General features: G+C 40.7%; 1 protein-coding gene across 3 annotated transcripts in view; it reads right to left on the bottom strand.

Annotated features, from left to right (window-relative positions):
• Positions 1 to 11,898, bottom strand: part of ASTN1 (astrotactin 1) — a 328,942-nt gene extending 317,044 nt beyond the window's left edge. For 2 of the 3 annotated variants that reach the window (XM_059073144.2, XM_067031110.1), the window contains exon 1: positions 11,229 to 11,898. In XM_059073144.2, coding sequence (XP_058929127.1) covers positions 11,229 to 11,511 — 283 coding nt within the window. In that variant the 5' untranslated portion in view covers positions 11,512 to 11,898. The remainder of the gene's footprint in view (positions 1 to 11,228) is intronic. The other variant, XM_059073133.2, reaches the window with a different exon arrangement.
• Between the last annotated feature and the right edge of the window lie 1,240 nt (positions 11,899 to 13,138).

Genomic DNA, 13,138 nt, shown 5'->3' with positions numbered 1-13,138 from the left:
AATCCTACCTCAAGAAACAAGGAAAATCTCACATAAACAGCCTAAGCTTACACCTAAAGCAATTAGAGAAACAAGAACAAAAAAACCCAAACTTAGAAGAATGAAAGCATAAATATCAGATCAGAGGTCAGTGAAAAAGAAATGAAGAAAACAATAGCAAAGGTCAATAAAACTAAAAGCTGGTTTTTTGAGAAGATAAACAAAATTGATAAACTATTAGCCAGACTCATCAAGAAAAAAAGGGAGAATATTCATATCAACATTAGAAATGAAAAAGAAGTAACAACCAACACTGCAGAAATACAAAGGATCATGAGAGATTACTACAAGCAACTATATGCCAATAAAATGGACAATCTAGAAACAATGTACAAATGCTTAGAAAAGCACAACCTTCCGAGACTGAACCAGGAAGAAATAGAAAATATAAACAGACCAATCAGAAGCACTGAAATTGAAACTGTGATTAAAAATCTTCCAACAACAAAAGCCCCAAACCAGATGGCTTCACAGGAGAACTCCATCATTTAGAGAAGAGCTAACACCTATCCTTCTCAAACTCTTCGAAAATATAGCCGAGGGAGAAACACTCCCAAATTCATTCTATGAGGCCACCATCAACCTGATACCAAAACCAGATGAAGATGTCACAAAAGAAGAAAACTACAGGGCAATATCACTGATGAACATAGATGCAAAAATCCTCACCAAACTACTAGCATACAGCATCCAAAAGCACATTAAAAGGATCATACAGCATGATCAAGTGGGGTTTATCCCAGGAGTGTAAGAAAAACCATATGATAATCTCAGGAGATGTAGAAAAAGCTCTGACAAAATTCAACACCCATTTATGATAAAAACTCTCCAGAAAGTAGGTAAAGAGGGAAACTACCTCAACATAATAAAGGCCATATATGAGAAACCCACAGCCAACATCATTCTCAATGGTGAAAAACTGAAATCATTTCCACTAAGATCAGGAACAAGACAAGGTTGCCCACTCTCACCACTATTATTCAATAGTTTTGGAAGTTTTAGCCAGAGCAATCAGAGAAGAAAAAGAAATAAAAGGAATCCAAATTGGAAAAGAAGAAGTAAAGCTGTCACTGTTTGCAGATGACATGACACTATACATAGAGAATCCTAAAGATGCTACCAGAAAATTACTAGAGCTAATCAATGAATTTGGTAAAGTAGCAGGATACAAAATTAATGCACAGAAATCTCTTGCATTCCTATACACTGATGATGAAAAATCTGAGAGTGAAATTAAGAAAACACTCCCGTTTACCACTGCAACAAAAAGAATAAAATATCTTGGAATAAACCTACCTAAGGAGACAAAAGACCTGTATGCAGAAAATTATAAGACACAGATGAAAGAAATTAAAGATGATACAGACAGATGGAGCGATATATCATGTTCTTGGACTGGAAGAATCAACATTGTGAAAATGAATATACTACCCAAAACAATCTACAGATTCAATGCAATCCCTATCAAACTACCAATAGCATTTTTCACAGAACTAGAACAAAAAATTTAACAATTTGTATAGAAACACAAAAGACCCCAAATAGCCAAAGCAATCTTGAGAAAGAAAAACGGAGCTGGAGGAATCAGACTCCCTGACTTCAGACTATACTACAAAGCTACAGTAATCAAGACAGCATGGTGCTGGCACAAAAACAGAAATATAGATCAATGGAACAGGATAGAAAGCCCAGAGAGAAACCCACGCACATATGGTCAGCTTATTCTTGATAAGGAGGCAAGAGAATATAACAGAGAAAAGACAGCTTCTTCAATAAGTGGCACTGGGAAAACTGGACAGCTACATGTAAAAGAATGACATTAGAACACTCCCTAACACCATACACAAAAATAAACTCAAAATGGATTAAAGCCCTAAATGTAAGGCCATACAGTATAAAATCTTAGAGGAAAACATAGGCAGAACACTCTATGACATCAATCACAGCAAGATCCTTTTTGACCCATCTCCTAGAGAAATGGAAATAAAAACAAAAATAAACAAATGGGATCTAATGAAACTTAAAAGCTTTTGCACAGCAAAGGATACCATAAACAAGACCAAAAGACAACCCTCAGAATGGGAGAAAATAGTTGCAAATGAAGCAACTGACAAAGGATTAATCTCCAAAATTTATAAGCAACTCATGCGGCTCAATAACAAAAAAACAAACAGCCCAATCCAAAAATGGGCAGAAGAACTAAATAGACATTTCTCCAAAGAAGATATACGGATAGCCAACACACACATGAAAGAATGCTCAACATCATTAATCATTAGAGAAATGCAAATCAAAACTACAATGAGATATCATCTCACACCGGCCAGATTGGCCATCATCAAAAACTCTAGAAACAATAAATGCTGGAGAGGGTGTGGAGAAAAGGGAACACTCTTGCACTGTTGGTGGGAATGTAAATTGATACAGCCACTATGGAGAACAGTATGGAGGTTCCTTAAAAAACTTCAAATAGAACTACCATATGACCCAGCAATCCCACTACTGGCCATACACCCTGAGAAAACCATAATTCAAAAAGAGTCATGTACCAAAATGTTTATTGCAGCTCTATTTACGATAGCCAGGACATGGAAGCAACCTAAGTGTCCATCAACAGATGAATGGATAAGGAAGATGTGGCACATCTATACAATGGAATATTACTCAGCCATAAAAAGAAATGAAACTGAGTTATTTGTCATGAGGTGGATAGACCTGGAATCTGTCATACAGAGTGAAGTAAGTCAGAAGGATAAAAACAAATACCGTATGCTAACACATATATATGGAATCTAAAAAAAAAAATGTCATGAAAAGATTAGTGGTAGGATGGGAATAAAACTCAGACCTACTAGAGCATGGACTTGAGGATATGGGGAGGGGGAAGGGTAAGCTGTGACGATGTGAGAGAGTGGCAGGGACATATACACACTACCAAATGTAAATTAGATAGCTAGTGGGAAGCTGCAGCATAGCACAGGGAGTTCACCTCTGTGCTTTGTGACCACCTAGAGGGGTGGGATAGGGAGGGTGGGAGGGAGGGTGACAAAAGAGGGAAGAGTTATGGGAACATATGTATATGTATAACTGATTCACTTTGTTGTAAAAGAGAAACTAACACACTATTGTAAAACAGTTATACTCAAATAAAGATGTTAAAAAAATAAAATAAACTCAAAATATATTAAAGACCTAAATGTAAGGCCAGACACTATAAAACTCTTAGAGGAAAACATAGGCAGAACACTCTATGACATACATCACAGCAAGATCCTTTTTGACCCACCTCCTGGAGAAATGGAAATAAAAACAAAAATAAACAAATGGGACCTAATGAAACTAAAAGGCTTTTGCACAGTGAAGGAAACCACAAACAAGACAAAATGACACCCCTCAGAATGGGAGAAAATATTTGCAAATGAGGCAACTGACAAAGGATTAATTTCCAAAATATACAAGCAGCTCATGCAGCTCGATATCAATAAGACAAACAACCCAATCCAAAAATGGTCAGAAGACCTAAATAGACATTTCTCCAAAGAAGATATATAGATTGCCAACAAACACATGAATGGATGCTCAACATCACTAATCATTAGAGAAATGCAAATCAAAACTACAATGAGGAATCACCTCACACCAGTCAGATTGGCCATCATCAATAAATCTACAAATAACAAATGCTGGAGAGGGTGTGGAGAAAAGGGAACCCTCTTGCACTGTTGGTGGGAATGTAAATTGATACAGCCACTATGGAGAACGTATGGAGGTTCCTTAAAAAACTAAAAATAGAATTAGCATATGACCCAGCAATCCCACTACTGGGCATATACCCTGAGAAAACCATAACTCAAAAAGAGTCACATACCACAATGTTCATTGCAGCTCTATTTACAATAGTCAGGACATGGAAGCAACCTAAGTTGTCCATTGTGAGATAAATGGGTAAAGAAGATGTGGCACATATATAGAAATGGAATATTAGCCATAAAAAGAAATGAAATTGAGTTATTTGTAGTGAGGTGGATGGACCTAGAGTCTGTCATACAGAGTGAAGTAAGTCACAAAGAGAAAAAAAGTACCATATGCTAACACATATATATGGAATCTAAAAAATCGTTCTGAAGAACCTAGGGGCAGGACAGGAAAAAAGACGCAGACATAGAGAATGGACTTGAGGACACGGGGTGAATTAAGGGTTAGCTGTGAGAAAATGAGAGAGTAGCATTGACATATATACATTAGCAAATGTAAAATAGATAGCTAGTGGGAAGCAGCTGCATAGCACAAGGAGATCAGCTCAGTGCTTTGCAACCACCTAGAGGGGTGGGATAGGGAGGGTGGGAGGAAGATGCAAGAGGGAGGGGATATGGGGATATATTTATACGTACAGCTGATTCACTTTGTTATACAGCAGAAACTAACACAACATTGTAAAGCAATTATACTCCAATAAAGATATTTTTTTTAAAAAAGAATGAAGAAAAAAAGAATCCAAATTGAGGGACATTCTACAAAATACCTGACAGGTACCCCTCAAAACTGTCAAGGTCATCAAAAACAAGTCTGAGAAACTGTCACAGTCAAGAGGTGCCTAAGGAGATGTGATAACTAAATATAACATAGGATCCCGGTGGGATCTTCGGACAGAAAGAGGATACTAGGTAAATAGGTAAAAGAGGGTACTAGGTAAAAACTAAGGAAATCTGAATAAAGTATAGACGTCAGTTAATAGTAACATGTCAATATTGGTTCTTTATGTGTAATAAATGTATCATACTAATGTAAGATGTTAATAACAGGAGAAACTGGGTACAGGGTATATGGGAACTCTCTGTACTATCTTCACAATTTTTCTCTAAATCTAAAACTGTTATAAAAATTACGTTTACTTTTTTTAAAAAGGAAGAAAAACAAAAATCAAGAACTGCCAGAATGTTTGAAGCCCTCTTTTTTCCTTCCTCCTTCACATCATCATACATTTTCATAGGAGGTAACACCCTTTGTGTTTTTCTGTTTCCTTGCTTTTCATACAAATTGTACATCTGTAAGTACCCTTAAACAATATGTTATTTTGAATTTTATATAAATGAAATTGTATCATTTGTATTTTTAAGTTAGTTGCTTATTTTCACCTATGATATATTTGTGAGATTTACCCATGTTGGTATATGTAGCTGGAACTCATTTATTTTCATGGCTGGATAATACTCCATTGGGTAACTATAAAACCTGTATACTTCTAGCCTCCTATTAACATGTTGGGTTGCTTCCAAGTTTTGCTACTACCAGCAATGCTGCTACAAATATTCTTGTGTATAGATGTAAGAATTCCTATATAATAAATACTTAGAAGTGGAATTGCTTCGTGATAAAGCATGTATATTTTCAACTTTACTATATAATATCAAATTGTTTTACAGAAGTCATCATGTCAGTTTAGATTGCCATCAGCAACAAGCTAAGGTTTCCAAATTTTGCTCCTTGGAAACTAGGAGATCAATAGAGGCACTTTGTTTTTTTCTCTCAGTATTTAAAGTGTATATGATTAAAATATAAAATATTAACTATTTCATATTTATAATAAAAATGGTGATAGATGCCAAATTGTGGTATATTAAAAAATCACCATAGGCCTAAACTTATCCTGGGAGATTAACTCGCTCAAAATAGAGCTTTTTTGAGCAAAATACATCTGTTGGCACATATTTGAACTGGGTATAAAAGTGAAGAAAGAAAGTCTTGGCATATCCCTGCTGAAAAGGTGCCATGTTCTGTTCATTAACTGGCCTTAATCTGAGAAACTACTAGACCTTAGGTTTAATTACGTTCCTTAAAAAGAAACAAAGAGGGCTTCCCTGGTGGCGCAGTGGTTGAGAATCCGCTTGCCAATGCAGGGGACGCGGGTTCATGCCCCGGTCCGAGGCCCGCGTACCGCAAAAAAAAAAAGAAATAAATAAAATATATATATATATATATATATTCTGTAAAACAAGACCTCAATCTTGCCTCCAAAGATATATAAAGAAATTAAGCTCGTATTTTACTTTTCCTTCAAAAACTTCAATTCAAACCATATCAGTATATCTAGAAGAGCATTTTAAATGTAAAATTCATCACTCTTGCATTTAAAATTCCTTTGATGTAAAATCTACAGTTCTGTAGACAAATAGTAAATAACAACCCTCTCTATACTATAAATTAGTGCATTCTGCTAGTATGATGTTATATAAGTGCTGAAGACCCTACCTTAAGGTTGCTACTTATCATCCTCCCATGTCTTGGATGGGGCTGCCACTCTATTTGAATTTGTTTGCTGTTAACCTAGGCAGCTCACTGTAGCAAAGAGCAAAAGGAAGGAAAAGAAACAAATTTTAAAGTTTCTTCTTGAATGGGGACATGGAGGGCTATGTGGGAAAAAAAACTAGGATGCTTCTTATTAGGCAAAGCTCAATGTTAAGTATAAAACTATGTCTAATATTATATTTGAAGCCAATCAAAAAGCTCAGAAACTGCTATTCAAGCAGTGCCACTGGGCTCTGACTGAATTCTATGCATAAGATGACCTGATACAAACTTCAGGGGACTTCGTCAAGAAGCTGAAACCACAGTGACTTCCGGATGGCTCCATTTCACAGCAGAACCTGCTGTCTGGGCTTCCCAGTTTGCATTTCTGTGGGGCCCTTCTCAGAAGAGCACTGAACATGTTATCTTAATCCTCATATTACCCTACTTTGTTCATCATGGCTGTGGGTGCCATAACACACCATAAAACATGGCTACCCAGACCTGGAAACTATGAATGAAATAAGAATTCCCCAATTCTGCTTAGGTAAGTATACCTACTTAGGTAAATATTCCTTGAGAAGTTCACCCTCTTCTGTATTAAGGCGTATGTGAGAAATCACTTGATGGACAAGGATGTTCAAAAGGTATTTACATAGAAACCAAAAAGGACTCCTTTATACAAACTGAGTGTGTTTTCCCTATTCTAACCTTTGCCAGGGCTCCTTTGATTTAACCATGAAAAAGAACAGATTTTGAAAACTTTTAAGGCCTATGAAATAGCAAATAAGAGAAAGACTTAAATGTCATATTAACCTGAGTTCAAGTTAAAGATCCATCAATCGTCAGCTATGTAACCCTCAGTAAGTTACTTAACCTCTCCGTCCCTACTTTTCTCCACTGTTGGAATAAGTGGAAAGTCTGGAGTTGACACCAGATCTGTCTTCAAAGTCTGTTCTTTTAACCACCACACTGGCCTGCTCCAGACACCTTAAATAGCACCTTGCATGGGGGAACTCACTATATCTCTGCAGGCTGATTGATTTATCTTCAGGTGTACCTTCTTCAATCAATGACAGCTAAAGCTAAACTCCAAGGCACAGGAAAAATAGCTTTCTTCACTAAGTTTTACACACGCTCAATAGTTGGGGCTGAAACAGAGGAGCATCCCCTTCAAACAATGATGAGACTGATAAATACGTTCTGTTCACAGCACAGGAAACCACACTTCAATGCAGAAGCCATACTTCAGGTTAACCAGTTGTCTCAAAATCAAATATGCCACCAAAGCAAGAAAGTCTACTGTTTTCAAAGATGAGACACAAAATTTTAGTTAAGGTATGAAATTTTAATTGGCTAGTTCAGCAAAATTTTATATTCTCCTGAGAGGATAATAAGGCCTATGTATCTAAATATTTTGAGTTATGAATTGCAGTTATTTTCCCATATTTTAGAAAGTTTTACAACACTTCTGAAAACAGGGGTTTAGATTACCTGGCTAAGAGGTACCAGATAAGAACCATAAAGAAGAGGTTCAGCCATAGTACAATCAATATTCATAGGAAGCATGGCAATCTAGAGATGGCACGACTTGACTAAGAACATTGAAATTCAAAACTATGTGTAGCCAAACAAAACACATCTGAAAGTTACATATGGCCCTTTCACCAGAATTTGCAAATCCTACTTCAGAGAACAGGAGATAATGCCACCTCCTCCACTGCCCCTCAGAGTTATCCTACAAGCAAAATTGACAACAATTTTGAAGGCTGAGATAGCCTCCGCAAGTCAGGCTTCAGTGCTTTCCCTGTCAAGTCAGCCGTCCCCTGCTTGGCTTTTAAGTGGTGAGCCATGTCCCACCCTACAGAGCCAGGCAGAGTCCTCTGTACTCTCAGGCCACCAGGCTAATCTCTGAACTGTGCCATATGCATGCTAGTCCCACATTCATTCCTACCACCATACTTGGCTCATCCTTTCCATGACCTCAAATGGCTTACACCCTTCCTAGGCCAAGCCAAATCTAACCTATCTTTGATTTTGTTCATTTGTGTGTGTATATTTTTTTTTAATCCATGCAAAGAGCACCGAAGAGGGATGAATGAACTCCAACTACTCTGGTGGGGGTAGGGAAGGCTTCATAGAGAGGTGCCTATGTGTGCAGGGTATAGAAGGAAGAATGAATGGCTGCCAAGTGGAGGAGCAGGGAAGCCCATTCTAGGCAAAGGGAAGAGCATGTGCAAAGTCTTGAAAGAGCCCTGAAAGCCATGGCAGGCTTGTAGAGATAAGAGGCTGGAGAAGGCTATAGTCAGAAGGAGAAGACACTTGTTTGCTTCACTGAGGTATAGGACTTGATCCTGGAGACAAAAGGATCTGATTTTGGTCAAGGCCCCTAGTCAAGCCCATATCTTCCATAGAGTCTGCTCTCACCATGCAAGTATCTCCTTCCTCCACATTCCTACAGCCCTTGACAACCTTGCCACACAATCAGGTGTTATTACTCACAGCTCTGAAGGCAGAAGCCTTTTATTTTTTTTTTTAACTTCTGTATCCTAAAAGCACCTAAGAGTGTCAAGCAAGTAAATGCTCAGTAAATTCCCAGGACTGATTGATTCAAATTCCTCTAGGGGGTGGAATTAAGCAAACCAGGCTCTAGAGGTAAGAGGAGGGAAACCTCTAAATCAAAGTCACTACAGACCTTATTGTTGGCCGCGAGCGACAGGATCCAGGACAACAAAAGTTAACTTCAAAAGCAACCACCCTTGACTTCCATGAACTTGGACTCCTTTCCCTTCCTGCCCAGCTCTGTCCCACTACCCAAGCTGAGATTCACTCCTACTCTCCCTGGGAATACTGGGCCAAAAGGGAAGGTACCAGCACATCTCTGGTTCTGAACATATCCCATTAACTGGGAGGGCAGGGGACAATCAATGCATTGAGCAAATGCATCTGGCCCTGAAATGAGAGTGTGTCTGCTCCTGTGTGTAAATGCCAAATTGCAGGAGGTTACCATAGTAACTCCAGCAGGGTGCTGCAGTGGGCAGCTTTGCCCAGAGGTGCAGAAAAGCCATTCTTTAACATCTGGGCTTTTGCTATGCATATTGGACCCTAGTAGCCACATCATGGCTTTAGGCCCTGCTTTGGGATTCTGCAAAAGAGGAACTGGAATTTTGAATACCTGTTAGTCCAATGTCCTTTTTTTCATGTACCACACATGTCCCTCTTCATGCACAGTAAACACTGCATGTAGAGCCCAAAATAGGCTCTTTAGAAACACATAATTCCCTATACTCATTCTTACACATGACAATGAACAGATTGTACTTGCACATCAGCATGACTTCAACACAAAATTTACATCCACCAAATAACCTAGCAATTACACATTTTAATCAACAGCGTATCCAATGTCAGCATTCCCAACCAGTCCCCAGTTTTTATTGTGTTATTAGTACATTTTAAACGCAAAACTAAATAATGCCATCAAGGCTGTAGGTTGGGCTTAATGGGGTCTACTGAGCTGTACTCCAGGAACTGTGAACCAACTTTTCAAAGGACCAGGCAATTTTTGAAATTGTTTTTCCATAGGGGCTGGAGAGTGGGGGTTTACACATCCACTTCTTAATGTTTTATGTCTCATAAGGAAAGAGCATGAAGAGGATGTGAAATAGCATTCCATTTGTGGTTTTAACCTACATACGGCCATCAGGAAGCCATATCTCTACAAAGTGAACTTTAGTTGGTCGGGCAGTCAATAGATGAAACAGCTTCCTGGACATTTTCACTTTTTTTTCTTGGATCTAGAAACTTACTTGTGGTTATATTTCAACTCTCTCCTGGGCAAAATAAGAATGATTTATAGCAGCACTAAAGAAATGGATGGCATGGTGGGTGTGCACAGCAGGGTGAGATGGATCTGCACGTGGAGAAGCGAAGGAAATTTTGGTCAACAAAGTCACATGAACCTGTGGTAGTTTGCAAGGTGCTGGAACAGGACTACAGTATCTTTGCAGCTTGGAAGTGAAAAAAGAGGGGTGGATTAGAAGTGATGTAGAAGTTCCAGTATCTGAAGGAGTTTTGTGGCCTAAGGAAATTAAAATAGGGATACCAAGAGAGAGATGTAAATAAATAAACAAAGGAAGGAAAAGCTTCTTGACCAGGGACGCTATTCTTTGTGCAGGAATGCCTATCTATCTAAGGGAGCTGGAGAACAAAGATGCCAGTGTTAACAGACTACAGTTGGATGATTTGTTCATCCAAGGAATTGGAGATGTGGAGGTGTCTGTAAGGAGGTGTCTGTTACATGTAAGCATGGAGGTAGGACTTGCCAGGATGGAAACCAGGGGTGTAGGAAACTTCTGTTCTGAAAGAAGGCCAGAGAGTATCAGCAACCTGGTGACAGAAAAAGAGCTCTCAGTGAGTGAATACTGGAGATTCAGCCAGTACAATGTGGCCTGCACATACCTGGCTAGGTGGGCACTGGATACCTATTTCTAACTCCCCCAGGGGATGCTGTGGGTGGCGATGGGGGACCAGGGTGTGTGAAGCAAAGAACTGAGCATGTGGCCTGAGAGTGGGAAAAGGGCTTCTGGGTGGTAAGCTGGGAACTACCAAGAAGTGCTCTGTCAACGTGCTTCTGAATGAAAGCTGGGAGGTCAAGGCTGGGACAGGTTTCAGAGAGACTCCAGCAACCTGTTCCTTTGGGGCAGGCCGGCTGAGGGCAGGTGGAAGGCCCAGCTTTGAGGCGCCAGTCTGCAAGTCGGTATGGAGAAAGGTCTGGGAATGGGGCGGATCCAGGGAGGTAGGAGTGGGGGAGGGGAGGTCACCGGCGAGTGGGTGTGGAGAGCGAGCCCGAGTGGTGGGGGTGAGGGCTCCGGGCCAGCGCCTCGACCTCCCCCGGGACTCACCCAGCACGAAGTAGGGCAGCTCCGTGTTCTCCAGGTCGTCCACCACGACCATTTCTCCCGGGAAGTCGTTGCGTACCGAGAAGAGGAGCTTGGGCTCGGAGGCCGAGGGGCTGTGCATGATACTCAGGTCGTTCTCGCGCAGGAAAGGCAGCGCCGACACCGTGATGCTCTTGAGCTTGCATTCCAGCTCCTTGGAAGGATCCACGTCGCCCGCGGCCGTGGCCAGCACCGCCGCCGGCCCCCAGCAGCAGGCTAGCAGGGCGCAGAGCCCGGCTAAAGCCATCTTGAGCCCCGGCCGCCTTCCTCCCAGCGCCGTGAAGGTGGGGGAGGCAGCGAGCGGGAGGGAGCGAGCGAGCGAGCGCGGGAGGCGGGGAACGTTGGGGAGGAGATGTGGAGCCGGGAAAGCTCTGGTCCCCGGAATGAGATGCCACTTGCCTGGTGCAGGGCTTAAGCGCTGATGCCTGGAGAGCCCGCGCTCTTTGTTTCCCGGAGCTGCTTATCTGGGAAAGGGGAAGGGAGGGTGGGGGGAGGTGGGGAGTGGAGAAAAGGAGAAGGAAGGACGTCGGAGGAAAAAGGAAGGGAGCTGAAGATTCTAGGGAATCAGGTCAGCCCCCAGTAGGCTGCAGGTGCTGCCGCCTTTCTTCTCCTTTGCATCCCTCAGCAGGAGCACGCTCCTGGCTATAATCTACCTGCACAGCTTTTTTTTTTTTTTAACCGTTTTTGCAATGCAAAATATTCCCTCTCGCATTATCTTCCAGATGCCTTGGGAAGGGCGCACACTCACACACACACGTACACCCCTTATAAGGTTCTTCCTCAGAGCAGGTGATGGGGGTCTCTAGATCCAAATACGCCCCCAGTTATTTTGTAGATGTAGGTGGTCCCATTCTTGTCTTCTTTACCCACTAAAATTGGATTTGTATATTGGATAAGCGTGTGCTGGCATAAATGCACGTGTGTATTATTACTCAGCACTAACTTTGCAGAAATATTTAAAGGAAATATTCTGTATGTGGATATAGATAGATGGTATGAATAACAAAGAACAAAGCCAGTGTGCTGCATACAGTTAAGCAGAAGACCCGAACTTTTATTTACAATTTCTCTCTGCCTCTTGTTTCATTTCTGTTACAAACGTTACCTATGATAAGCAATATAAAGATAACTTGGGGGCTTCCCTGGTGGCGCAGTGGTTGAGAATCCGCCTGCCGATGCAGGAGACACGGGTTCGTGCCCTGGTCCGGGAAGATCCCACATGCCGCGGAGCACCTAAGCCCGTGAGCCATGGCCGCTAGGCCTGCGCGTCCGGAGCCTGTGCTCCGCAACGGGAGAGGCCACAACAGTGAGAGGCCCGCATACCACAAAAAAAAAAAAAAAAAAAAAGATAACTTGGGGCATGCTATAATTGAGAGAAAAAGTAGAGCTAGCTCAAAGAAATGTTGAGCTTTTAGTTTTAGAGAATCTAGTAAACAGAGCAGAGCTGGAAGAAAATTTGAGAAAAACAAAGTTTCTAAGCACCCTTAACAAATGGAAAAGGAATAAAAGAATATCCTTGGGCATGGGCCAAGTCAATCCCAGCCCAATCAAGAGTAGAGCAGGGTAGATAACGACAACATTAACAACAAAAACCCATATAAATTTTCTTTCCATTAGTGCTGGACAGTGATACCTTAACAAAATAACAAAATATCACAGTAAACTGTGATAGAAAAGTGATGTTTGTATGTGCCGGTATCTGATGATTAACTGAACTTTCACACGATAACCTATAACTTATTTCAAAAGTTTGCCAAAACTATACAACACTGTAAATCAACTATACTTCAGTTTTTAAAAAGTTTGCCCCTCCAACATCATGTATTCAGTGCTGACTTAAATACTAGGTGCTGTAAGACTATGTTATAAATAAC

This window comes from Kogia breviceps, chromosome 1, assembly GCF_026419965.1.
Source record: "Kogia breviceps isolate mKogBre1 chromosome 1, mKogBre1 haplotype 1, whole genome shotgun sequence".
NCBI lineage: Eukaryota > Metazoa > Chordata > Mammalia > Artiodactyla > Physeteridae > Kogia > Kogia breviceps.
This window is presented reverse-complemented; position numbering and strand designations above follow the sequence as displayed.